At 46.9% G+C, this 27,215-nt stretch overlaps 1 protein-coding gene across 2 annotated transcripts in view; it reads left to right on the forward strand.

The window, feature by feature from the left end:
• Positions 1 to 27,215, forward strand: part of PCF11 (PCF11 cleavage and polyadenylation factor subunit) — a 190,569-nt gene that overhangs the window by 130,520 nt on the left and 32,834 nt on the right. The window contains exons 11-12 of one of the 2 annotated variants that reach the window (XM_078768552.1): positions 1,153 to 3,101; positions 3,156 to 3,498. In XM_078768552.1, coding sequence (XP_078624678.1) covers positions 1,153 to 3,101; positions 3,156 to 3,498 — 2,292 coding nt within the window. Of the gene's footprint in view, positions 1 to 1,152; positions 3,499 to 27,215 lie in introns of both variants that reach the window. The other variant, XM_068136301.2, reaches the window with a different exon arrangement.

The raw sequence follows: 27,215 nt of genomic DNA on the forward strand, positions 1-27,215 counted from the left end.
CCCAAGGTCAAATTACGAAACCCTTATTTTTTGAGTAACTTTGATCTTATGATCTCCAAACTTGGTGGGTATATAGGGTGTGGTATGGCGCTCAGTTGATTAGTTTTTGGTGTCGATCGGCCTTGACCTTCAAGGTCATTTTGAAGGTCATTCAATTTTGACCAAAAGGTAAAATTTTCAAGTTTCAGTTACCATATCGAGTAGTACCTCAAATTGAAGCCCTTGTTGAGTGCTTTCCAAACATATAACTAGTTTGACAATGTGACGTCATTTGACGGCGTTATGACGAAAAAACTGCACTTTTCATGTATATTGTATTGCTTTAGTTCGCATTGTTTAGGTCACTCTGTAGACCACAGTTATTATTGGAAACTCCTGTAACTTCGCATATCAGAGTCCTATAGAGATACCCTTCAGCACACAAAATTTTGAAGGTCAAGGTCAAAGGTCAAGGTCACTTTGTGGTCAATCATGGAGGTCGACGAAACACTAATTTTTTGAGTAACTTTGATCGGGTCGTCTCCAAACTTCATGGGAATCTAGTATATGGTCCGGCGCTCAGCTGATTAGTTTTTGGTGGCGATCGGCCTTGACCTTCATGGTTAGCGCTGGAGGTCGAAAATTATTGACCCCAAGGTCAAATTTTGAAATCGTAGGTACCATATCGAGTAATACCTCATATGAATGCCCTTGATGAGTGCTTCCCAGATCTGTAAACAGTTTGACGCTATGACGTCATTTGATGACGTCATGACGAAAAAACGGAATTTTCATGAAAAAATTATTTCCTCAGTTCTCATCAAAATCTTTCAATATTTCATGTGCGTTGGTCATGAAGACATACTATTCACCATACGAAATTATTAAGGTCAAGGTCAAAGGTCAAGGTGTTCACCTCAGTGTGACCTGAAGCAAGTCACTCATGTTCACATTTTGGCAAGATACGGTTCACCCTGTGGGTGACATATGTTCATTTATTTATTTTTTTGGCATGGTGGCAGTGCACTTTGAATCCATCTCCACTTGTTTATTGTGAAATTCTTACTTGGAGCCTTTGGGTTTATGCACATTTAAGTAAATTGCATCACTTCCTGAATATTTATCGGTGATTTGCTGTGTATGGAAACCTATTTTGATCGCTTTCTTGTGCAGAGAAACCAAGATGTACAAGGTACGAGCAATTTTCGCTGGAGCAGTGAAGAGGCAGCACTGGAGGACATACCTCCTGCAATACAAGATGAACCTCTTGACCCCAGGTCCAGCAGAAATCAAGACCAAAGGTCTTATGTACCTGAGCCAAAGCAAGAGCCTGAAGTTGAACAGCTTCCTTATTATACCCGTCTTCGTATTGATGATCCTGGCTCCCAGGAACCAACACGGGAGCGGTGTTTGGATCTTCAGCATGACATCTTTTCTAAAACAGAGCCATACCCACCACAGCAATTCATGCAGGTACCAAGACACAAAGATTTGGCTGGCAAAGTACTGATGCCACACTCTGGTCACCCGACCTTAAACGAGTTGCATTTTGGGAGGCCGGAACCGTGTACTCAATCACATCCACAGATTTGTGGACCTTCAGGGCCGATGGGGTCAGGGATTTCTGGAAATAATCCACCCCCAGGACCATTAAATGATAGGCTAAAGCTTGAGGATAACTCTGAACACTATGAAGCAATACATTTCAACAGACTTCGTCAGCCACAGCATGAAGGTCCTCATTTTGATGCACATACTCAACAATTTGAGGAGTCACCATTTGTAAGACCATTGCACTCGAGGTTGGAGATTACTCAGATGCCACAAGGAAAGAGGTTTGATAGTTTGCAACGGCATGGACTTGAAGGACCCCAAGGCATGGAATTTGGCGGCCCAAGTTTCGGAGGCCCAAAGTCTAGAGGCCCAGATTTTGGTGGCCCAGTGTTCGGCGACACTGGAGGCCCGGTTTTTGGATGCCCGGGATTTGACGGACCCAGTGGCTCAGGGTTCGATGCCCCCGGAGGGGAGAGGTTCAACGGGCCTGGAGGTGGCACAGGGTTCGACGGCGCGAGGCTAGACGGCCCCCGGGGTGCCATGAGGTTCGATGGCCCAGGAGGCGGCCAGAGGTTCGGCGGCCCAGGGGGCGGCCCAAGGTTTGATGGGCCCGGGGCCGTCCCGAGGTTCGACGGGCCCGGAGGCGTCCCAAGGTTTGACGGGCCCGGGGGCGTCCCGAGGTTCGACGGGCCCGGGGGCGTCCCGAGGTTCGACGGGCCCGGGGGCGTCCTGAGGTTCGACGGGCCTGGGGGCGTCCAGAGGTCCGGCCCAGGTGGCGGCCAGAGGTTCGACGGCCCAGGTGGTGGCCCGAGGTTCGACGGCCCCGGTGGCGGCCCGAGATTCGACGGCCCCGGTGGCGGCCCGAGGTTCGGCGGCCCCGGTGGCGGGCCGAGGTTCGACGGCCCCGGTGGCGGGCCGAGGTTCGACGGCCCCGGTGGCGGGCCGAGGTTTGACTGCCCCGGTGGCGGGCCGAGGTTCGACGGCCCCGGTGGGGGCCCGAGGTTCGACGGCCCCTGTGGCGGCCCGAAGTTCGACGGCTCCGGTGGCGGCCCGAGGTTCGACGGCCCCGGTGGCGGCCCGAGGTTCGACGGCCCCGTTGGCGGCCCGAGGTTCGACGGCCCCGTTGGCGGCCCGAGGTTCGACGGCCCCGGTGGCGGCCCGAGGTTCGACGGCCCCGGTGGCGGCCCGAGGTTCGACGGCCCCGTTGGCGGCCCAAGGTTCGACGGCCCCGGTGGCGGCCCGAGGTTCGACGGCCCCGGTGGCGGCCCGAGGTTCGACGGCCCCGGTGGCGGCCCGAGGTTCGACGGCCCCGGTGGCGGCCCGAGGTTCGACGGCCCCGGTGGCGGCCCGAGGTTCGACGGCCCCGGTGGCGGCCCGAGGTTCGACGGCCCCGGTGGCGGCCCGAGGTTCGACGGCCCCGGTGGCGGCCCGAGGTTCGACGGCCCCGGTGGCGGCCCGAGGTTCGACGGCCCCGGTGGCGGCCCGAGGTTCGACGGCCCCGGTGGCGGCCCGAGGTTCGACGGCCCCGGTGGCGGCCCGAGGTTCGACGGCCCCTGTGGCGGCCCGAGGTTCGACGGCCCCTGTGGCGGCCCGAGGTTCGAAGGCCCCGGTGGCGCCCCGAGGTTCGAAGGCCCCGGTGGCGCCCCGAGGTTTATCTGCCCCCCATTTGATGAACAAAGACCTGGCCAAATTCGTAGCAGTTTTAACCAGCAGTGGGATTCAAGATATGAATGCCACCAGGGTTCAAGTTTTGACAGGCCACAAGGCCCCCGCTTTCAGGGATCAATTGTGTCTGTGAGGCAGACTTTGGAAGTTCCCATGGATGTTCAGAGTGGTCATTTTGAGGTTGACGATTTCACCAGACAGCAAGGCCCATCATTTATTACGCAGGAATTGGAGAGACCCATCAAACCTGATCAGGAACCTTGTATGCCTCCGGCTCTACACTCTGCTCTTGTGGAACCGGTAAGAGAGGGATTGTTCTGGTTTCATTTACAAAGTGATTTAAGAATAATACTTGTGGGTCTATTGAGGCTGTTGTGGTAGCTGGGAGTAAATCGATCTTTCTTTTTATGTAACTTTGAAAATAATTTTGAATCTGAGTGCATTGTGGCTTGTACATGTAAAGACAGCAACATAGTTGAGTTTAAACACGGAGAAAAAGACATAACATGTCAGCTATAACATAACATGGATTTAACAAGAAAAAGACATAACATAACATGGATTCAGTAACTACAAAAGAGTTAAAGGCCGCCAGAGTTAAAGGCCTCCAGTCGCCCATCTTTGGTCGTATTATAAAACAAAAACTTCTGCATATGTATACTCTTATGTATTGTCTTTGTGCCAAGTTTGAACAAAATCGGTCCATGCATGTTCGAGAAATTGTTGAGGACACGTTTAAGTGACAAAATGGCCACCAATCAGCCATCTTGGATCTAATCTGGAAACAAAATGACGTACAGATGTAAGCCGTCATTAATGATATGTAACAGGTTTGAACAAGATCGGTAAATACATGTCTGAGAAATGGTTGAGGATGTGTTCAACATCGGGTATTTTTACAACTAAAATGGCTGCCAGTCGGCCATCTTTGATCATCTTGCGAAGCAAAATTATTTGCATGTGTATAACATCATGTATTGTTAGAGCTTCCATGGAGCTTCCGGACTTCCGGTCCCTCGAGCGACGAGGCTTGCTTCGATCTCTCCACGGCATCAAAGTTTGAGTGTTTTCCCGTTCGTGTCTTTGTCAAATTTCCGCTGGGTATTTTGTTGTGTAAGTGTTATTGTGTGTTTCTATTTGGTTTTGGTTTTGTAGTTGTTGCAAATTTGTGTGTAATTAGTCGTTTTTTTTTTATTCGCGCCTCGTGCGCGACCTGGTCTCGCCGGGCTCCCTCCCCCCCGTCAGTGTTTTGTGAATATGGGTTCTTTCCTTCATAGTATTTGCTTGTTTCTTTGATTTTCGTTTCTTCCCCCTACCTCTCACGAACATCTTACCCTTTGTCCAGCGTTTTGAAAACGGAACAAACAAATAAACAAAAAATAAATTCTATATTAATTATTTCTCTCCTCCCGGACATGTGCTTGCTCGCTCTCCTCCTCGTCTCGACTTGTGGCCCGCCCCCTTAATATCTCGTTTTTCTTCCACCTCTGCTCCTGCTTTCTCAAATCCACATTCTCACTTGGAGACTTTTCCCAGATTGTTTTTCATTGTTTTGTTTAAATATTATTTAAACATGTTTAAACCGCAGCCGTGATGCTGACGCCGCCCTCCCCCCCACCACCCCCTCCCTAGAATTTCCATGTTTTAAACATTTCCCAGTGTATACCCTGGATTAGAATAGGTACACCGTGTCCCTGCGTGTCGTAAGAGACGACTAAGAGGGTTGGCGTCAGGAAGGGCATCCGGCCATAAAAACATTGCCTCAAAAAGAGAACCATGACAATTATAACGACATATGGGCAGGGTACAGCCTGAAGTGGAGATCGGTTTCTGAGGTTTGGGACATGGAATGTAGGGACAATAACAGGGAGATCAGGAGAAGTGGAAGTATTGGTCAGAAGAAGAGTGGACATATGTTGTTTGCAAGAGACGAGATGGAAGGGAAGTGGTGTGAGAATGGTGAAGGGTAGGCAGGGACAGAAATACAAGTTTATGTGGCAAGGGTGCCTGGAGGGCGTGAATGGTGTTGGTGTCCTGTTTTCTGAGGAGTTTGGAGACAGTGTGACTCGAGTGAGTGATAGGTTGATGATGGTGAAAATGATGATTGGAAAGCTCTTGGTGAACGTCATCTCGGGATATGCTCCGCAGATTGGTCGAAGCGATGAAGAGAAGGACAATTTCTGGTGTGCGGTAGAGAAGCTGATGGAAAACGCGAAAGATGAGGAAGTTGTTGCAGTAGGAGGAGACCTAAATGGACATGTGGGAAGGAGTATGGATGGTTTTGAGGGAGTTCATGGGGGTTACGGATATGGTGTGAGAAATGGAGAAGGTGAAAGAATTTTGGAGTTTGCTGATGGAGCTGATTTGTTGATTTGTAATACTCAGTTCCAGAAAGAGGATAATAAGCTTGCTACATACACGTCAGGTGGGTCGACGACAACCGTTGACTACCTGATGGTGCGTAGGCGAGATAGGGGGCACCTCCGGGACACAAAGGTGATCCCGGGGGAGGAGGCTGTTTCACAGCACCACTTGGTTGTCTGCGACATAAGGGTGAAAGGTGCGAGGAGAGCTCGGCGGGTGAAGTACCAACCGAGAATGAAGGTGTGGAGGTTGAAAGAGGTGACAGTAAGGGAGGAATTAAAAGAGAGGCTGAGTAGGGTCGAGGATGATGTGGTTGAGCTTGAAAGTGGTTGGATGTCAATGAAAGCTAGTCTGTTGGGAGCCGTTGGTGAGGTATGTGGATGGACAAAAGGACCACCGAGGCACTCGGAAACATGGTGGTGGGATGATGAAGTTGGAAAGAGGATTGATGAGAAGAGGAAGAAGTTCAAGGAGTGGCAGAAGGCGAAGGGTACGGGAGCAGAAACAGCAGAGCATGAAAGTTATAAGGCAGCCAGGAAGGCTGCAAAGAAAGAGGTAGCAAAGGCGCAGGAGGCTTGTAGGAAAATGTTCGGAGAATGCTTGGATTTGGAAGAGAGACAGAAAGCAGTATTCAGGATTGCAAAGCAGATTGCGAAAGAGAGGTGTGATGTGATGGGGGTGAGTTGCTTGAAGGATGAAGTGGGATAAATCGTTGACGACCTAGATGGAATTAAAGGAAGATGGAAAATATATATGGAAATGCTGTTGAATACAGAGAATGAATGGGATGGCAACATAGAGAGTAACCCAGTTTTAGGACCGGCAGAGAAGATAACTGAGAAGGAAGTTGAGGAAGCGATAAAAGCAATGAAGGGTAGAAAAGCGGGAGGGCCGACGGGAGTTGTGGGAGATATGTTGAAGGCAGCAGGAAGTTGGGGTGTGAAGAGAATGACAGAGATCTGTAATCTGGTGGTGAAAGAAGGCCGCATTCCAGTGGATTGGGAACTGAGTACCCTCGTCCCTCTATACAAGGGGAAAGGTGACCCTCTGGAGTGTGGCTCGTACCGAGCGATAAAGTTATTGGAGCATGGAATGAAGGTATTGGAAAGGGTGTTGGAGAGGAGGATAAGGAAGAAAGTGAAGATCGACGAAATGCAGTTTGGATTTATGCCAGGAAGAGGAACGACAGATGCGCTTTTCATTGTGAGGCAGTTGCAGGAGAAGTACATGGAGAAGAGGAAGAAGTTGTTTCTTGGGTTTGTTGATCTGTAGAAAGCATTCGATAGGGTTCCACGCAAAGTATTGACATGGGCATTGAGCAAGTTAGGAGTGGAGGAATGGTTGATCAGAGTAGTGATGGCAATGTACAAAAGAGCGCCCACAGCTGTAAGGACGAAGGACGGGAACAGTGGTGAGTTTGAGGTGAAGGTGGGAGTGCATCAGGGGTCGGTACTAAGTCCACTACTATTTGTAGCTGTGATGGAGGTGCTGGCTCAGAACGTAAAGGAGGGTTTACCATGGGAGTTGTTGTATGCAGATGATCTGGTGTTGATTGCGGAAAGTATGGATGGACTGAAGGAAAAGATGAACAAGTGGAAGGAATGTATGGAGACAAAAGGTCTGAAGGTGAATATCGGAAAGACGAAGGTGATGGCAAGTGGTAAAGCATGTGGTGAGGTGGAAAGAACTGGGAAGTGGCCCTGTGCTGTGTGTAGGAAGGGTGTCGGAGTGAACTCCATTCATTGTACAATGTGCGCTAAGTGGGTTCATCAAAAATGTAGTGGTCTGAGAGGGTCATTAACCAGTGTGGCAGCTACATTCAAATGTAAGGTGTGCACAGAGGGAGCTGCAGATGGAGGAAATGTTGAGTTGGATCTTGGAAACGGCGTGAAGCTGGAAGGTGTGAAATCATTTTGCTACCTCGGAGACATGCTGAATGGAGAAGGTGGATCAGACTCGGCAACGGTTGCTAGAGTGAGATGTGCATGGAAGAAGTTTCAGGAACTGAGTGGCATGCTGATGATGAGGGGAGTGTCGTTGAAGCTGAAGGGAAAGGTGTATGCTGCATGTGTGAGAAGTGTTATGATTTATGGGAGCGAGACATGGGTAATGAACGTAGAGCAGCAACGAAGGTTGGAAAGGGTGGAAATGCGAATGGTTCGACGGATGTGCGGAGTATCGTTGAGAGAGAGGAAGACAAATGATGAATTGCGAAAGATGATGGGAATAGAGCCTGTGATTGATGCTGTGAAGAGGAACAGGTTGAGATGGTTTGGTCATGTGTTGAGGAAGGATGAAAGTGACTGATCGAGAAGAGTGATGGAAATGAATGTCGAAGGAAGTAGAGGACGGGGAAGACCGAGAAAGACTTGGCTAAAGATGGTGGAAGAAGAAATGCGGGCAAGGGGGTTAACAAGGAGAGATGCAGAAAATAGGGCAAAATGGAGAAGATTGTCATGGGGACCGCAAGGCTAACCCCCGCTCTAGTCGGGAAAATGGCCTTTAAAATGCATGTTGTTGTTTGTTGTGTAACATCATGTATTGTCTGTGCCAAGTATGAACAAAATCCGTCCATACATCTCTGAGATATGTTTGCAGACGGACGGACAAGGCCCAATCCATAAGCCCCTGTTTCAGACTAATCCAACGGAGCTAATAATAAATAGGGTCTCCTTTGTGCCAAGCTAGTTTATTGAGAATGGTCAAGAAAATAGTCAGAGGAGAAGGTTAGTGTGGATATGGTTTTATTAGATCATCTCGTCTCAATTCTCGAAGAGATGAACCCATAAACTTTGGATCCCTATTTGTCTCTTATTAACTAACAGATCACTGAAACCTGATACAGCCCTTATACTTGATGGTCTGCAGGATCGCTCAGTCTTAGATTATTATTTTTTCTTATTTTTCGAATTTTTATCATTGGGCTTCCCAGGAGGGTTACCCCCCTGGAACTTGGGATCCTTACTTGTCCCTTGATTACCAAGCAATTGCTCTGAAACCCAATATAGCCCTTCTACTCGATGGTCTGCAAGATTGCTCGGTCTCAGATTTTTCGATTTTGGATTGGGGCCTCCAGGGGGGGTTCCCTCAAATCAGCAGTGGTCTGAACAACAACCTCAAGAGATGACCGTCAGCCCACTCGGGGCTATTTATTTTCCATCTCATCTCTTTTTATGTCAATTCTATCTTGTCAACTTTCACCGAATTTCAACGCTGCCCTCCTTCCCAATATTCATTACTGCCTTCACACCTTGAGAGTAAAGACATCTGCACATGAGTTTTGTTATATATTTAGGGATCCAATCCTTCCAGGATGGATTCCTATTGTTTTTTCTTTTTGTTTGTTCGGGTACCATATGTTTATTCTTGTTTTTATTTTTGTTCTTATTTATGCCTCCGCCGACGAAGTCGCTGGAGGCATGTTTTCGGGTTGTCTGTCCCACTGTCAGTCCATCCATGCTCCATCCGTGATAGCTTTTCGTTGCAGCGATAACTTGAGAATGGCTGGAGGGATCCAAGTCAAACTTGGTGCAGGTATGTTTAATGAGGTAAAGATTAACTCATCGTGATAGCTTGTGAACCAGTGATGGGATTTTGAGCAAAGTTGGTACAAGTATGTATTATGTTGCAAAGATGAACTGATTTGATTTTGCGGTCAAGAGGTCAAATGTCAGATGTCCCATTCGGTAAAATTCTGTGACCGAGCTAACTTGTGAATCAGTCATGGGATTTTTACCAAACTTGGAATAATTATATATTTTGATGTGAAGATGAACCGATTGAATTTTGGAGTCAAAAGTCAAAGGTCAGAGTCTGTAATGGGTTTTCGTAACAGCGATAACTTAAAGAACAGCTGAAGGGAACCAAGTCAAACTTGGTGCAAGTATGTATAATGCTGAAAGGATAAATGGAGTTTTGTACAAGTATATATTTTGATGAAAAGACAAACTGGTTAGATTTCGGCATCGAAGGTCAGAGGTCATGATTTGATATCCGAAGCAATGATGGATTCCATGACTTTACTGATAATTGGAAGCAGGCTGATTGGTCTGTAGTTGCAAGGATCTGTTTTTGCACCTTTTTGTGTAAAGCGGTAATGTTTGCTGATTTCCAAGATGCTGGCAGATGACCTTGAGCAAAAGAGAGGGCGAAAAGAACAGAGAGAGGGTGAGATAGAGCGGCAGAGCAGGATTTTACGCCCCGTGGGCTGATGCCGTCTGGTCCAGTTGCAGAATCAGAGTCGAGGTTTGACAAAAACGTCTCCACCTTGTATCAGGAGAGAAGGACACAGAGTGCAGGAGCAGTTGTGATCGACTGGGAAAGGTGGGAACAGAGAGAGATGGGTTTGGGACACAAGATTTTGAGGCAAACACAGAGTTGAGGCATTCGGCTTTGTCACGTGTGGTGTCAACTGTTTGTCCATTTGAGGTAAGGGAGGGGATGGATGGGGAACAAACACCAGAAACGGATTTGACCAGACACCACCAGGATTTGGAGGAAGGAGACAGGCTTGTGAGTTCAATCTTGAGTGTGGAGAGATAGTGCTTCCTGGCACTCCTGAGGGTCGGCACACACTTGTTCCGAGCTTGGTGGAAGGAACTGAGATTGCCTTCAGTTGGATTTGCCTTCCAAGAGGCAAAGGCAAGTTGTTTCAGGGCAACTGCCTCACCACAAGATTCAGTGTACCATGGACGGGAGGAAGGGTAAGACAACTGAAGACGAGATGGGATAAATCTGTGCATGAGAGAGAGAAGTTTGCTTTGGAAGAATTCCCAGAAAGAATTGATGTCAGAGGCAGTAGAGATGCGAGACCAGTCCAGATGATTGATGGCTGCTTGCAAACCGTGCCAGTCAGCCTGAGTGAAATGCCAGACTCGTCGGTGTTGAGGAGGCTCTCTGAGAATAGCCAGAGAGATGTCCACTTTAACAAGCACATGATCAGAAGAACCGATTGGAGCAGAAGAAGAGCAGCAGACATTTGCAGGGAAGTTTGTCATAACCAAGTACAGAAGAGAAGATACTCCATTGACTGTGATCCGAGTCGGGAAATTGACAGATTGTGTCAGTTTGGAGTACCTCTGGCTACGGCTTCCTCTCCGCTCCCACCTTTTGTTCATATGTGTTCTGTACCGTCCTCCAAACAGTGATGACTCCATTTACATTTCTCTGTCGGACAACATGGACCAACTTCTATCAACTCATCCAAACTCTCTCTTCCTCATATGTGGTGACTTCAACTGTCATCATGCCAGCTGGCTGGGTGTGGGTTCATCTCTCACCAGCCATGGCACCTCAGCAAAGGACTTCTGCGACTCATTGGGACTGACACAATCTGTCAATTTCCCAACCCGGATCTCAGTCAATGGAGTATCTTCTCTTCTGGACTTGGTTATGACTAACTTCCCTGCAAATGTCTGCTGCTCTTCTTCTGCTCCAATCGGTTCTTCTGATCATGTGCTTGTTAAAGTGGACATCTCACTGGCCATTCTCAGAGAGCCTCCTCAGCGCCGACGAGTCTGGCATTTCACTCAGGCCGACTGGCACGGTCTGCAAGCAGCCATCAATCAACTGGACTGGTCTCCCATCTCTAATGCCTCTGACATCAATTCTTCCTGGGAATTCTTCCAAAGCAAACTGCTCTCTCTCATGCACAGATTTATCCCATCTCGTCTTCAGTTGTCTTACCCTTCCTCCCGTCCATGGTACACTGAATCTTGTGGTGAGGCAGTTGCCCTGAAACAACTTGCCTTTGCCTCTTGGAAGGCAAATCCAACTGAAGGCAATCTCAGTTCCTTCCACCAAGCTCGAAACAAGTGTGTTTCTACCCTCAGGAGTGCCAGGAAGCACTATCTCTCCACACTCAAGTTTGAACTCTCAAACCTGTCTCCTTCCTCCAAATCCTGGTGGCGTCTGGTCAAATCCGTTTCTGGTGTTTGTTCCCCCTCCATCCCCTCCCTTACCTCAAATGGCTACACAGTTGACACCGCACGTGACAAAGCCGAATGCCTCAACTCTGTGTTTGCCTCAAAATCTTGTGTCCCAAACCCATCTCTCTCTGTTCCCACCTTTCCCAGTCGAACCCAACTGCTCCTGGACTCTGTGTCCTTCTCTCCTGACAAGGTGGAGAAGTTTTTATCAAACCTCGACTCTGATTCTGCAACTGGCCCAGATGGCATCAGCCCTCGGGTCCTAAAATCCTGCTCTGCCGCTCTATCTCACCCTCTCTCTGTTCTTTTCACCCTCTCTTTTGCTCAAGGTCATCTGCCAGCATCTTGGAAATCAGCAAACATTACCGCTTTACACAAAAAAAGGTGCAAAAACAGATCCTTGCAACTACAGACCAATCAGCCTGCTCCCAATTATCAGCAAAGTCATGGAATCCATCATTGCTTCAGATATCAAATCCTTCCTCTTCTCCAATGGCTTGATCTCTGATCATCAATTTGGATTCAGACCAGGTCATTCTACTCTGGACATGTTGCTTCTGCTGTCTCAACAATGGATGGAGGTCCTCAATGCCAAACAGGAAATCAGAGCTGTCTCACTTGACATATCACGTGCCTTCGATACAGTCTGGCACCCAGCTCTGCTCACCAAACTCACCTCCTATGGTATTCAGGGAAATCTCCACTCATGGCTTGCGGATTTCCTCTCTGGTCGTAGGCAACGTGTGGCCCTGAATGGATTTCTCTCATCTTCCCTTCCTGTTCTGGCTGGAGTTCCCCAAGGCAGTGTTCTGGGCCCTGTGCTATTTCTGGTCTTCATCAATGACCTCTCCGACTCTCTGGAAAATCCTCTCTATCTCTTTGCTGATGACTCCACTATCTGCCGCTCCATTCCTCATCCCTCAGATCGGCAGTCTGCAGCCTCCTCACTCTCTGCAGACCTGGACAAAATCACAGACTGGTCAAACATGTGGAACATGTCTTTCAATCCTGACAAATCTCACACTCTTACAATGTCTCTCCGAAAGGACCGACTGGACAACCCTCCCATCTACTTTCTCAACAATCCTCTCCAAGAAGTTCTGTCGCTCAAGCTTTTGGGTCTCACTATCTGCCATGATCTTTCTTGGGAAAACCACATTTCCAAGCTGGCCTCCAAAGCCAGTCGCCGACTGGGCATCCTCCGTCGTGCGAAGTCCTTCCTTGGCACACCTGAGCTCCTCACCACATACAAGGCTTTCATCCGCAGCTCAATGGAATACTGTTCCCCCCTCTGGGCTGGTGCTCCTGCCTCACACCTTGCTCGGCTTCACGCTGTTGAGGCCAAAGCTTTCAGAATCATTGGAATCTCCTGCGATGTAGTCAACTCCGAGGGCCTTTCACTCACTCACCGCAGGCAGGTTGGTGGTCTTTCTGTCTTCTACCGACTCCTCTCTGGCCTTGCTCCCCCAGCTCTCTCTGTGCTCTGTCCCCCAAATATTCCTTCAGGTCGCACAAGATCTGCCTGCAACCCTCTTATGGTTAAACTGCCAAAGTCTAGGCTCTCTGCTCACCTTCACTCTTTCATTCCCCTTTTCTCCCGCCTCTGGAACAAACTCCCCCACTCCATTCAATCCCACTCCTCCCTCCAGGTCTTTAAAACAGCTGTTCACCACCATCTCTTATCTTCCCCCATCGAAAACCTTGATCTTTTCTACCCCCGGTAATTCACCCCAGAGTCCTTGCAGCGTTCATATGTTTTATTCCTCTCCCACTTCCCCCCAAGTCCTCCCGATGTCCCTGCTCTCAAATGTTGTGTTTGTGTCCTTCCCCCTCTCTCCCCATCTTGTCTGCCGCTCCCCTTGTTTTTTTGTGTTTTGTGTGTCGGTTTGTCTTTTTTGTGATTATTGTTAGCTCTTTCACGAGCCTCGATCTTGTATACAAAAAAAAAAAAAAAAAAAAAAAAACGTTCCAATGAGTCGCAGAAGTCCTTTGCTGAGGTGCCATGGCTGGTGAGAGAGGAATCCACACCTAGCCAGCTGGCATAAATAATGACAGTTGAAGTCGCCACATATGAGGAAGAGAGAGTTTGGATGAGTTGATAGAAATTGGTCCATGTTGTCCGACAGCGAAATGTAAATGGAGTCATCGCTGTTTGGAGGACGGTACAGAACACATCTGAACAAAAGGTGGGAGCGGAGAGGAAGCCGTAGCCAGAGGTACTCCTGGGGGTGGGTTGGAGAGAAGGCAGTGCAAGAAGAGTGAGGAAGAGAGTTTTTGATAAAGATAGCCACCCCACCACCAGGACGAGGCTCAGGTCTATCATACCGGAGGAGGGAGTAACCAGGAAGAGATATTAAGGAATCAGAGACATCTTGAAGGAGGAAAGTTTCTGTTAAGCAGATCAAGTCTGGATTGTCAGAAGCAACCTGAATGGAGAGATCAATCAGGTTTGAGCGAAGGCCCCGGATGTTTGAGGTCCATACCGTTAATGAGGAGAGAGGGGGAGTATTGGGTGCAGGACAGAGGAGGGGAGGGGTCGGGTCAGATGAAGGATGAGAGGGGGAGGTAGGGAGAGCGGTTGATAGTGTGTCAGAGATTACAGAAGAGTTACAAGAAAGGGAAGGATGAGGAGGACGAAAGGTTTGATGGTGATGGGATGAGGCACAGTGAGGGGTTGTTTGAGAGTGGGGGGGGGGGGGCAGAGGAAAGTAGAAGGTTGGGGGAGGTGGAGGTATGAGATAGAAGTGAGACGAAGTGGGGAGGAGGCAGCTTTGAGAAGGAGGTGGGAGGAGGGAGAATTTGGGAGGGATGGTTGGGGGGGAGATTTGAAGGGGAGGTGTTGGGGGGGAGTTTTGAATGGGAGGGGCAAGGGGGGAGTTTAAGAGGGGAGTGGCCAGGGGGGAGTTTAGGAGGGGAGGGGCCGGTGGGGGAGTTTAGGAGGGGGGAGATTTGGAGGGGAGGGCAAGGGGGGATTTTAGGAGGGGAGGGGCAAGGAGGGAGTTTTGGAGGGGAGGGGGTAGGGGGGAGATTTGGAGGGGAGGGGCAAGGGGGGAGATTTGGAGGAGAGGGGCAAGGGGGGAGTTTAGAAAGTGGATGATTAATGAAAGATGAACATTTATAACAAATTGGGTTTATTGTGATTTTCAAATTAGCGATCCGTTTAAGAAAGATGGAGGAAGGTTGGAATGAATGAGAATTTAGAGCATGTAGTGAGAAATAATTATAAGAGATTGAATCTTTTTTTGAAATGGAATGAGTTGAAGAGGAAATTGAAAGGAGCCTTTTAAATAGGAAGAAAAACAGCGTGTTGTAATAAAACACTGCAGGGGAAAGTTTAAACATATTTAAACAGAACCGTGAAGAACAATCTTATATTCACAACGATACCAACGGGGAGAGGGCCTTGAGGGACAACCACAAGTCACTTGAACAGGGCAAAAGGTGGAAGGCAAGGCGATAATCAAAAATAAATACCTTAAATAAAAGAAGTAATTAAACACACTTGCGTGACTTGGCGCGCTCCACGCGCCTCACCACAGTCGTTTCAGAGGGGTAGACATCTTTGACCATTTCGGTGTCTTTTGGGTTTCATGGTGTTTTGGGTCTTCATTGCCATTTGGGTCTTCATTGCCATTTGGGTCTTCAGGGTCTTTTGGATCCTCTGGGCCTTTAGGGGTATTTTGGGTCTTTGAGGTGTTTTGGGGGGCTTTAGGGTCTTTTGGGTTTTGGTGTCTTCAGGGTCTTTTGGGTCTTTGGTGTCTTCAGAGGCTTTTGGGTCTTAAGGGTCTTCGGTGTCTTTTGGGTCTTAAGGTTATTTTGGTTCTTCTTGGTCTTTGAGGGTCTTTTGGGGTCTTCGGGGTGTTTTGGGTCTTCGGGGTGTTTTGGGTCTTTGGGGTGTTTTGGGTCTTCGGGGTGTTTTGGGTCTTCGAGGTGTTTTGGGTCTTCGGGGTGTTTTGGGTCTTCGGGGTGTTTTGTGTCTTCGGGGTGTTTTGGGTCTTGGGGTGTTTTGGGTCTTCTGGGTGTTTTGGGTCTTCTGGGTGTTTTGGGTCTTCGGGGTGTTTTGGGTCTTCGGGGTGTTTTGGGTCTTCGGGGTGGTTTGGGTCTTCGGGGTGGTTTGGGTCTTCGGGGTGTTTTGGGTCTTCGTGATGTTTTGGGTCTTCGTGGTGTTTTGGGTCTTCGGGGTGTTTTGGGTCTTCGGGGTGTTTTGGGTCTTCGGGGTGTTTTGGGTCTTCGGGGTGTTTTCGGTCTTCGGGGTGTTTTCGGTCTTCGGGGTGTTTTCGGTCTTCGGGGTGTTTTGGGTCTTCGGTGTGTTTTGGGTCTTCGGTGTGTTTTGGGTCTTCGGTGTGTTTTGGGTCTTCGGGGTGTTTTGGGTCTTCGGGGTGTTATGGGTCTTCGGGGTGTTTTGGGTCTTCGGGGTGTTTTGGGTCTTCGGGGTGTTTTGGGGTCTTCGGGGTGTTTTGGGTCTTCGGGGTGTTTTGGGTCTTCGGGGTGTTTTGGGTCTTCGGGGTGTTTTGGGTCTTCGGGGTGTTTTGGGTCTTGCGGTATTCAGGGTCTTGCGGTATTCAGGGTCTTGCGGTATTCAGGGTCTTGCGGTATTCAGAGTCTTTGGGTATTGTACACCGCACCTTTCCTATGCCATCTCCAGGCATTGCAAATCGTCATTGCTGGGCACCGAAGGGGGCTCGGCAATGACGCACGCTGAAAGGGAGTACTCAGTTTTCACTCTGGTTGTTGTACACCGACCGCTCCTTTCCTATGCCATCTCCAGGCATTGCAAAACGTCATTGCCGGGCACCGAAGGGGGCTCTTCTGACCATTAACTCATGCACCTTTTGAGTTAGGAAGCTGATATTTGGACATGCCAATGACCAGGTGATTTGGCTGCAAAGGCTATTTTTGATTTATTAATTAATCAATTAATCAATAAATCAATTAATCGATTAATTATTTAATTATTCAATTAATGACTAAATTTTTTTTTTTTTTAAGTTACAGATTCTGATGAAATGGTGGTGGTTTATGTGTTCTGTGACCGAATTGATTAATAATTTAATTTTTTCATTATTATTATTTATTTCTTTTCATTAATCATTTATTTGTTTTCTTTCTCATTTGGCCAATATCTCAGGCACCTTTTGAGCTGGGAAGCTAATATTTGGACATGACAGTGACCAAGTGATGTGGCTATCAAGGATATTTTTGATTTATTGATGAATCATTTAATCGATTAATTATTTATTGATTAATCGATTAATTTTTTAATGATTAATCAATTAATTATTAATTTTTTTATTAATGACTTATTTAATTAAATTTCTAAAAGATACATCTTCGGATGAAGCACCAGTGGTTCAGTTATGCTCTTAGCCAATTGATTAAGAAAATATTTTGTGATAATCTTTTATTGATTTTAATTATACAATTAATCAATCAATTAGTGTACACCTCTCCCTCCCAATGCAGCCTCAATGAGCTGCGCTGTAGGATATTTAATTATTTGGCATGGGGGCGGTGTACTTTGAATGTATCTGTACTTGTACACCGCACCTTTCCTATGCCATCTCCAGGCATTGCAAATCGTCATTGCTGGGCTCGGCAGTGGGCTCGGCAGTGACGCACGCTGAAAGGGAGTACTCAGTTTTTACTCTGTTTGTTTGTTGTACACCGCACCTTTCCTATGCCATCTCCAGGCATTGCAAATCGTCATTGCCGTGCACCGAAGGGGGCTCGGCAGTGACGCACGCTGAAAGGGAGTACTCAGTTTTCACTCTGGTTGTTTGTTTGTTTTCTTTTTTTCTTTCTTGTTTGTTTGTCCGGGCGATATCTCAGCCATCCTTTGAGCTGGGAAGCTGAAATTTCAGCACAGTAGTGAGCAAGGCCTTTGTCAAAAACAGCATTTTTTGTTTTTTAAATAATCAATTAATTAAGGAGTTATTTAATTATTAGCGATTAATTAAGTACTTATTTAACTAATCAAATTTCCTTTCTCTTCTGACCATTAACTCAGGCACCTTTTGAGTTAGGAAGCTGATATTTGGACATGCCAATGACCAGGTGATTTGGCTGCAAAGGCTATTTTTGATTTATTAATTAATCAATTAATCGATTAATTGATTAATTATTTAATGATTCTATTAATGACCAAAAATTTTTTTTTTTAAGTTACAGATTCTGATGAAATGGTGGTGGTTTATGTGTTCTCTGACTGAATTGATTAATAACTTAATTTTTTTATGATTATTATTTATTTATTTTCATTATTTATAATTTATTTATTTTCTTTTTCATTTGGCCAATATCCTTTCTTTTTTTTTTGTATACAGAGTCGAGGCTTGTGAAAGAGCTAACATTTATCAAACAAACAAATCAAACAAGTAAACAAAGCACATAAAAGTGGGAGCGGTCGACAAGATGGGGAGAGAAGGGGAGGAAGCACACAAACACAACATTTGAGGGCAGGGACATCGGGAGATGTGTGGGAGGCAGAGGGCCTGGGGGGAGGCAGGATAGGTATAAAACGCAAGGACACCAAGGACTTCCAGGAAAGAAGACAAAAGTCACCTCAAAAAAGTGGATTTGGGGTGAAATTAGCGGGGGTAGAAAAGATCAAGGTTTTGGATTGGGGAAGATAAGAGATGGTGGTGAACAGCCTTTTTAAAGACCTGGAGGGAGGAGTGGGATTGAAGAGAGTGAGGGAGTTTGTTCCAGAGGTGGGAGAAAAGAGGAATGAAGGAGTGAAGGTGAGCAGAGAGTCTTGATTTTGGCAGTTTAACCATAAGAGGGTTGCAGGCAGATCTTGTGCGACCTGCAGGAATATTTGGGGGACAGAGCCCAGAGAGAGCTGGGGGAGCAAGGCCGGAGAGGAGTCGGTAGAAGACGGAAAGACCACCAACCTGCCTGCGGTGAGTAAGTGAAAGGCCCTCGGAAATAGCGTCATCGCGGGAGATTCCAATGATTCTGAACGCTTTGGTTTCAACAGCGTGAAGACGAGCTAAGTGTGAGGCAGGAGCACCAGCCCAGAGGGGAGAGCAGTATTCCATTGAGCTGCGGATGAAAGCCTTGTATGTGGTGAGGAGCTCAGGTGTGCCAAGGAAGGACTTCGCACGACGGAGGATGCCCAGTCGGCGACTGGCTTTGGAGGCCAGCTTGGAAATGTGGTTTTCCCAGGAAAGATCATGGCAGATAGTGAGACCCAAAAGCTTGAGTGACAGAACTTCTTGGAGAGGATTATTCAGAAAGTAGATGGGAGGGATGTCCAGTCGGTCTTTTCGGAGAGACATCATAAGAGTGTGAGATTTGTCAGGATTGAAAGACATGTTCCACTTGTTTGCCCAGTCTGTGATTTTGTCCAGGTCTGCAGAGAGTGAGGAGGCTGCAGACTGCCGATCTGAGGGATGAGGAATGGAGCGGCAGAGAGTGGAGTCATCAGCAAAGAGATAGAGAGGATTTTCAAGAGAGTCAGAGAGATCATTGATGAAGACCAGAAAAAGCACAGGGCCCAGAACACTGCCTTGGGGAACTCCAGCCTGAACAGGAAGAGGAGATGAGAGAAACCCATTCAGGGCCACTCGTTGACTACGACGAGAGAGGAAGTCTGCCAGCCATGCGTGGAGATTTCCATGGATACCAAAGGAGGAGAGTTTGGTGAGCAGAGCGGGGTGCCAGACCGTATCGAAGGCACGTGATATGTCGAGGGAGACAGCTCTAATTTCCTGTTTGGCATTGAGGACCTCCATCCATTGTTGAGACAGCAAAAGCAGCATGTCCAGAGTAGAGTGACCTCGTCTGAAACCAAATTGATGATCAGAGATCAAGCCATTGGAGAAGAGGAAAGATTTCATATCCGAAGCAATGATGGATTCCATGACTTTGCTGATAATTGGGAGAAGGCTGATTGGTCTGTTGTTGCTAGGATCTGTTTTTGCACCTTTTTTGTGCAAAGCGGTGATGTTGGCTGATTTCCAAGCAGATGGCAGTTGACCTTGAGCAAAAGAGAGGGTGAAGAGAACAGAGAGAGGGAGTGAAAGAGCGGAAGAACAGGATTTTATGACCCGTGGGCTGATGCCGTCAGGTCCAGTTGCAGAATCAGAGTCGAGGGTTGACAGAAACTTTTCCACCTTGTCAGGAGGAAAGGACACGGAGTCCAGGAGCAGCTGGGTACGACTGGGTACGGTGGGTACAGAGAGGGATGGGTTTGGGACACAAGATTTAGAGGCAAACACAGAGTTGAGGCATTCAGCTTTTTCACGTGCGGAGTCAGCTGTGTAGCCGTTTGAGGTAAGGGAGGGGATGGAGGGGGAACAAACACCAGAAACAGATTTGACCAGACGCCACCAGGATTTGGAAGAGGGAGACAGATAAGAGAGTTCGGTCTTGAGAACGGAGAGATATTGTTTCCTGGCTCTCCTGAGGGTGGACATACACTTGTTTCGGGCTTTGTGAAAGGAAATGAGATTTCCTTCCGTTGGATTTGCTTTTCAGGAGACGAAGGCAAGTTGTTTCTGGGCAACAGCCTCACCACAAGATTCCGTGTACCATGGACGGGAGGAAGGGTATGACAACTGAAGACGAGATGGGATAAATCTGTGCATGAGAGAGAGCAATTTACTTTGGAAGAATTCCCAGGATGAGTTGATGTCAGAGGTGGTAGAGATGGGAGACCAGTCCAGATGATTGATGGCTGCTTGAAGACCGTGCCAGTTTGCCTGAGGGAAATGCCAGACTCGTCGACGTTGAGGAGGCTCCCTGAGAATGGTCAGAGAGATGTCCACTTTAACAAGCACATGATCAGATGAGCCGATTGGAGCAGAAGAAGAGCAGCAGACATTTTCAGGGAAGTTAGTCATAACCAAGTCCAGAAGAGAAGATGCTCCGTTGACTGAGATCCGGGTCGGGAAATTGACAGATTGTGTCAGTCCCAGTGAGTCGCAGAAGTCCTTTGCTGAGGAGCCATGGATGGTGAGAGAGGTACCCACACCCAGCCAACTGGCATGGTGACAATTGAAATCACCACATATGAGGAAGAGAGAGTTAGGATGAGTAGACAGAAGTTGGTCCATATTATCAGACAGCGAGATGTAGATGGAGTCATCACTGTTTGGTGGACGGTACAACACACATATGAACAAGAGGTGGGAGCGAAGGGGAAGCCGTAGCCAGAGGTATTCCTGGGGGTGAGGTGGAGAGAGTGCAGTGCAGGGCGAGTGAGGAAGAGAGTTTTTGATAAAGATAGCAACCCCACCTCCAGGACGAGGCTCAGGTCTATCATACCGGAGGAGGGAGTAACCCGGGAGAGATACTAAGGAATCAGAGACATCATGAAGGAGGAAAGTTTCTGTTAGGCAGATCACGTCTGGTTTGACAGAAGCAACCTGTATGGAGAGATCAGTTGAGTTTGAACGAAGGCCCCGAATGTTTGAGGTCCATACCGTTAATGAAGAGGAAGGGGGAGCATCGGATACAGAACAGCGGGGAGGAGGGGTAGGGTAAGATGTGGAAGAGGTGGAAGAGGTAGGGAGAGCTGTTGAAGGTGTGTCAGAGATTTCAGAATAGCTCGGAGAAAGGGAAGGATGGGGCGGACAAAAGGTTTGATGGTGATTGGGTGAGGCACAATGAGGTATTTGAGGAGGGGGAAGAGCGAGGCAGAAGGTTGGGGGAGATGGAGGTGACAGTTGGAAGAGGGAAGAAGTGGGGAGGACGCTTTGAGGAGGGGGAGTGAGAGGGGGGAAATTGAGAAGAAATGAGGGTGGGGAGATTTGAAGGGGAGGGGCAAGGGGGGAGTTTAGGAGGGAAGGGACAAGGGGAGGGATTTGAAAGGGATGGGATATGGGGGAGATTTGGAGGGGAGGGGTGAGGGGGGAGTCAAGGAGGGGAGGGGTGAGGGGGAGTCTTGGAGGGGAGGGGTGTGGGGGGAGTTTAGGAGAGAAGGGGAAAGGGGGGAGATTTGAAAGGGATGGGTGATGGGGAGGATTAGGAGGGGAGTGGCAAGGGGGAAGATTTGGAGGGGAGGGGTGATGGGGAAGATTTGGATGGGAGGGGTTATGGGGAAGATTTGGAGTGTGGCGGTGAGATTGGATTTTAGAAAGTGCACGATTCATGGGAAACGAACATTTATTGCAAAATGAGTTTCTTGTGACCTTCGAGTCAAAAATACGTTTAAGGGTGCTGGAGGGAGGATGGAGTGCAGGAGAGCTTAGGGAATGTAGAAAAGAGGCACTGAAAGAGATGGAATTTTTTTTTGGGATGGATAGATTTGGTGAGCAAGTCGAAAGCAACCTGTTAAAGAAGAAGAAGAAAAAGGTGTTATAATATATGACGGAATACAGAACTTGAGGGGAAAGTGTAAACATTATAAGGTTAATAACAATGAACGTTAACAGTGAACAGTAATAACTGTTATTACAGTAACAGTAATAACAGAGAACGTCGTTCGAAGAACGAACGAACGAATAAACGAATGAGAACAAAGAATAAGAACAGAGAAGGAAATGTATTTTTTTATTTTTTTATTTTTTTGTTGTTGATTTTAAACCAGGAAGTAGGCTATGGGGTGAAAAGACAGGGAAAAGCAGAGAACGAAAGTTATTGGAGCACAAAAGACGGACCGCTGAGAGGAAAACGAAGCCTTAAGGTTGTACACTGTCCAAGGCCTCAAAAGACACGGCACGATTTAACACGATTTTCTTTTCAGGTACGAAAGATTTGCACCGAAAATCTTCCTCGGGACACACGATACGTACAACACCATAAAATAAATACAGTTGTAACGAAAATACAAATGGGAACAATTACTTAACTTCGATTTCGATGGAGAGTGTGCACAGCTGCGAATAAACGAAAACCTCGCCGGCAAGACCGGAAGCGGAAGTCCAATCTCAGGCACCTTTTGAGCTCGGAAGCTAATATTTGGACATGAGTGACCAAGTGATGTGGCTATCAAGGATATTTTTGATTTATTTATTAATCTTTTAATCGATTAATTATTTATTGATTAATTGATTAATTATTTATTGATTAATCAATTAATTATTAATTTTTTTATTAATGACTTATTTAATTACATTTCTGAAAGATACATCTTCGGATGAAGCACGAGTGGTTTAGTTATGCTATGAGCCAATTGATTAAGAAAATATTTTGTGATAATCTTTTATTGATTTTCATTATACAATTAATCAATCAATTGGCATACACCTCTCTATGGGCTGCACTGCGGTATTGCCGGGTGCCGGAGGCACCATGGCAATGCCGCGCTGTAGGATATGAAATTTTTTGGCATGGGGGCGGTGTACTTTGAATGTATCTGCACTTGTCTTGTTTTCTTTCTTGTTTGTTTGTACGTCCGGGCGATATCTCAGCCATCCTTTGAGCTAGGAAGCTGAAATTTCGCATAATAGTGAGCAAGTCCTTTGTCCAAAACTTTTTTTTTTGTTTTTTGATTAATCAATTAATTGAGGAGTTATTTAATTATTAGCGATTAATTAAGTACTTATTTAATGAATCAAATTTCCTTTCTCTTCTGACCCTGCGCATCGTAAGAGGTGACCAAGGGTTGGCGTCAGGAAGGGCATCCGGCCATAAAAACATTGCCTCAAACAGGGAACCATGATTGTCATGGGGCCCGCAAGGCTAACCCCCGCTCTAGCGGGGAAAAATGGCCTTAAAACGATCATTCATTCATTCATCATTCATTCTGACCATTAACTCAGGCACCTTTTGAGTTAGGAAGCTGATATTTGGACATGCCGATGATCAGGTGATTTGGCTGCAAAGGCTATTTTTGATTTATTTATTAATTAATCAATTAATCGATTAATTATTTAATTATTCGATTAATGACTAAAATTTGTTTTTTTTTTAAGTTACAGATTCTGATGAAATGGTGGTGGGTTTATGTGTTCTATGACCGAATTGATTAATAATTTAATTTTTTAATGATTATTATTTATTTATTTTCATTATTAATCATTTATTTATTTTCTTTCTCATTTGGCCAATATCTCAGGCACCTTTTGAGCTGGGAAGCTAATATTTGGACATGACACTGACCAAGTGATGTGGCTATCAAGGATATTTTTGATTTATTGATTAATCAATTAATCAATTAATCGATTAATTTTTTAATTATTCGATTAATTACTAAAAAAAATATTTTTTCCCCAGTTTCAGATTCTGATGAAATGGTGGTGGTTTATGTGTTCTGTGACCGAATTGATTAATAATTTAATTTTTTAATGATTATTATTTTTTTATTTCCATCATTAATCATTTATTTATTTTCTTTCTCATTTGGCCAATATCTCAGGCACCTTTTGAGCTGGGAAGCTAATATTTGGACAGGACAGTGACCAAGTGATGTGGCTGGCTATCAATGATATTTTTGATTTATTGATTAATCGATTAATTATTTATTGATTAATCAATTAATTATTTAATTTTTATTAATGACTTATTTCATTAAATTGCTAAAAGATACATCTTCGGATGAAGCACTCGTGGTTTAGTTATGCTATTAGCCAATTGATTAAGAAAATACTTTGTGATAATCTTTTATTGATTTTAATTATACAATTAATCAATCAATTAGTGTACACCTCTCCCTCCCAATGCAGCCTCTATGCGCTGCACTGCGGTATTGCCTGGCACCGGAGGCGCCCCGGCAATGCCGCGCTGTAGGATATTTGATTATTTGGCATGGGGACGGTGTACTTTGAATGTATGTACTTGTTCAGGATCTTTTTGAGCCTCAGGGCCTTGGAGGGTATTTTGGGTCTTTGGGGTATTTGGGGGTCTTCAGGGTATTTTGGGTCTTCAGGGGTCTTGGTGACCTGAAGGGTCTTGGGGGAATTAAAGGGTCATCAAAGGTCTGAGGGGTCTCAGCAGTCTTAACACAATTAAGAGGTTTAATTAAGAGGGTGGTAATTTTTTTTGAAAAAGAAGTAGAAGAAGACGTTTTCGTCGCATATGAACAAACATACAAAGCGACATACATAACCATATACGTTTGCTCTATTATAATCAGATTTCAATATGCATATTGCTTTGCTGTGTTGATGCTAACCTCCGCTCAAGCAGGGAAAATGGCCTTAAAATGCATGTTGTTGTTTGCTGTGTTGATGACTGACTGTCTGCACATAACTTTGAGGGTGTGGGTCCATTGATGTTGAGTAATCTATTGATGTGGACCTGCAGTCAGTCAGGGTTGTGGACCCGCTATTTGGAGAGGTACTGGGCTGAAAGGATCGAAACCTCGATGAAAAACGGTGCTTTGCTGATGATCATTCATTCCAAAAAAAAATTCCATCTCTGACAGTGCCTCTTTCATACATTCCCTAAACTCCCCTGCTCTCCACCTCCCCCCCAGCGTCCTCAAACGTATTTTTGACTCAAAGGTCAAAAGAAACTCGTTTTGCAATAAATGTTCGTTTCCCATTAATCGTACACTTTCCAAAATCCAATCCCACCCCTCCCCTCCAAATCCTCCCCATCACCCCTCCCCTCCAAATCTTCCCCATCACCCCTCCCCTCCAAATCTTCCCCATCACCCCTCCCCTCCAAATCTTCCCCATCACCCATCCCTTTCAAATCTCCCCCCCTTGCCCCTTCCCTCCTAAACTCCCCCCACACCCTTCTCCTCCAAGACTCCCCCTCGCCCCTCCCCTCCAAATCTCCCCCATCTCCCATCCCTTTCAAATCCCTCCCCTTGTCCCTTCCCTCCTAAACTCCCCCCTAACCCTTCCCCTCATAAACCCCCCCTCGCCCCTCCCCTTCAAATCTCCCCAACCTCATTTCTTCTCCATTTCCCCCCTCTCACCCCTCCTCCTCAAAGCGTCCTCCCCGCTTCTTCCCCCTTCCAACTCTCACCTCCATCTCCCCCAACCTTCTGCCTCGCTCTTCCCCCTCCTCAAATAACACCTCACTGTTCCTCACCCAATCACCATCAAACCTTTTGTCCGCCCCATCCTTCCCTTTCTCCGAGCTATTCTGAAATCTCTGACACACCTCCAACAGCTCTCCCGACCTCTTCCTCCTCTTCCACATCTTACCCTACCACTCCCCCCCCCCCCCCCCGTTCTGTATCCGATGCACCCCCTTCCTCTTCATTAACGGTATGGACCTCAAACATCCGGGGCCTTCGTTCAAACTTAACTGATCTCTCCATACAGGTTGCTTCTGTCAAACCAGACGTGATCTGCTTAACAGAAACTTTCCTCCTTCATGATGTCTCTGATTCCTTAGTATCTCTCCTGGGTTACTCCCTCCTCCGGTATGATAGACCTGAGCCTCTTCCTGGAGGTGGAGTTGCTATCTTTATCAAAAACTCTCTTTCTCCCTCGCCCTGCACTGCCCTCTCTCCACCTCACCCCCAGGAATACCTCTGGCTACGGCTTCCCCTTCGCTCCCACCTCTTGTTCATATGTGTGTTGTACCGTCCACCAAACAGTGATGACTCCATCTCCATCTCGCTGTCTGATAATAAGGACCAACTTCTATCTACTCATCCAAACTCTCTCTTCCTCATATGTGGTGATTTCAATTGTCACCATGCCAGTTGGCTGGGTGTGGGTACCTCTCACCAGCCATGGATCCTCACAAAAGGACTTCTGCGACTCACTGGGACTGACTCAATCTGTCAATTTCCTGACCCGGATCTCAGTCAACGGAGCATCTTCTCTTCTGGACTTGGTTATGACTAACTTCCCTGAAAATGTCTGCTGCTCTTCTTCTGCTCCAATTGGCTCATCTGATCATGTGCTTGTTAAAGTGGACATCTCTCTGACCATTCTCAGGGAGCCTCCTCAGCGTCGACGAGTCTGGCATTTCACTCAGGCCAACTGGCACGGTCTTCAAGCAGCCATCAATCATCTGGACTGGTCTCCCATCTCTACCGCCTCTGACATCAACTCATCCTGGGAATTCTTCCAAAGTAAATTGCTCTCTCTCATGCACAGATTTATCCCATCTCGTGTTCAGTTGTCATACCCTTCCTCCCGTCCATGGTACACGGAATCTTGTGGTGAGGCTGTTGCCCAGAAACAATTTGCGTTAGTCTCCTGGAAAGCTAATCCAACGGAAGGAAATCTCATTTCCTTTCACAAAGCCGAAACAAGTGTGTTTCCACCCTCAGGAGAGCCAGGAAACAATATCTCTCCGTTCTCAAGACCGAACTCTCCGGTCTGTCTCCCTCTTCCAAATCCTGGTCGCGTCTGGTCAAATCTGTTTCTGGTGTTTGTTCCCCCTCCATCCCCTCCCTCACCTCAAATGGCTACACAGCTGACTCCGCACGTGAAAAAGCTGAATGCCTCAACTCTGTGTTTGCCTCTAAATCTTGTGTCCCAAACCCATCCCTCTCTGTACCCACCGTACCCAGTCGTACCCGGCTGCTCCTGGACTCCGTGTCCTTTCCTCCTGACAAGCTGGAAAAGTTTCTGTCATCCCTCGACTCTGATTCTGCAACTGGACCTGACGGCATCAGCCCACGGGTCCTAAAATCCTGTTCTGCCGCTCTTTCACTCCCTCTCTCTGTTCTCTTCACCCTCTCTTTTGCTCAAGGTCATCTGCCATCTGCTTGGAAATCAGCCAACATCACCGCTTTACACAAAAAGGTGCAAAAACAGATCCTAGCAACTACAGACCAATCAGCCCTCTCCCAATTATCAGCAAAGTCATGGAATCCATCATTGCTTCGGATATGAAATCTTTCCTCTTCTCCAATGGCTTAATCTC

Source organism: Myxine glutinosa, chromosome 14 (genome assembly GCF_964187855.1).
Source record: "Myxine glutinosa chromosome 14, kmMyxGlut1.1, whole genome shotgun sequence".
Taxonomy (NCBI): Eukaryota; Metazoa; Chordata; class Myxini; order Myxiniformes; family Myxinidae; genus Myxine; species Myxine glutinosa.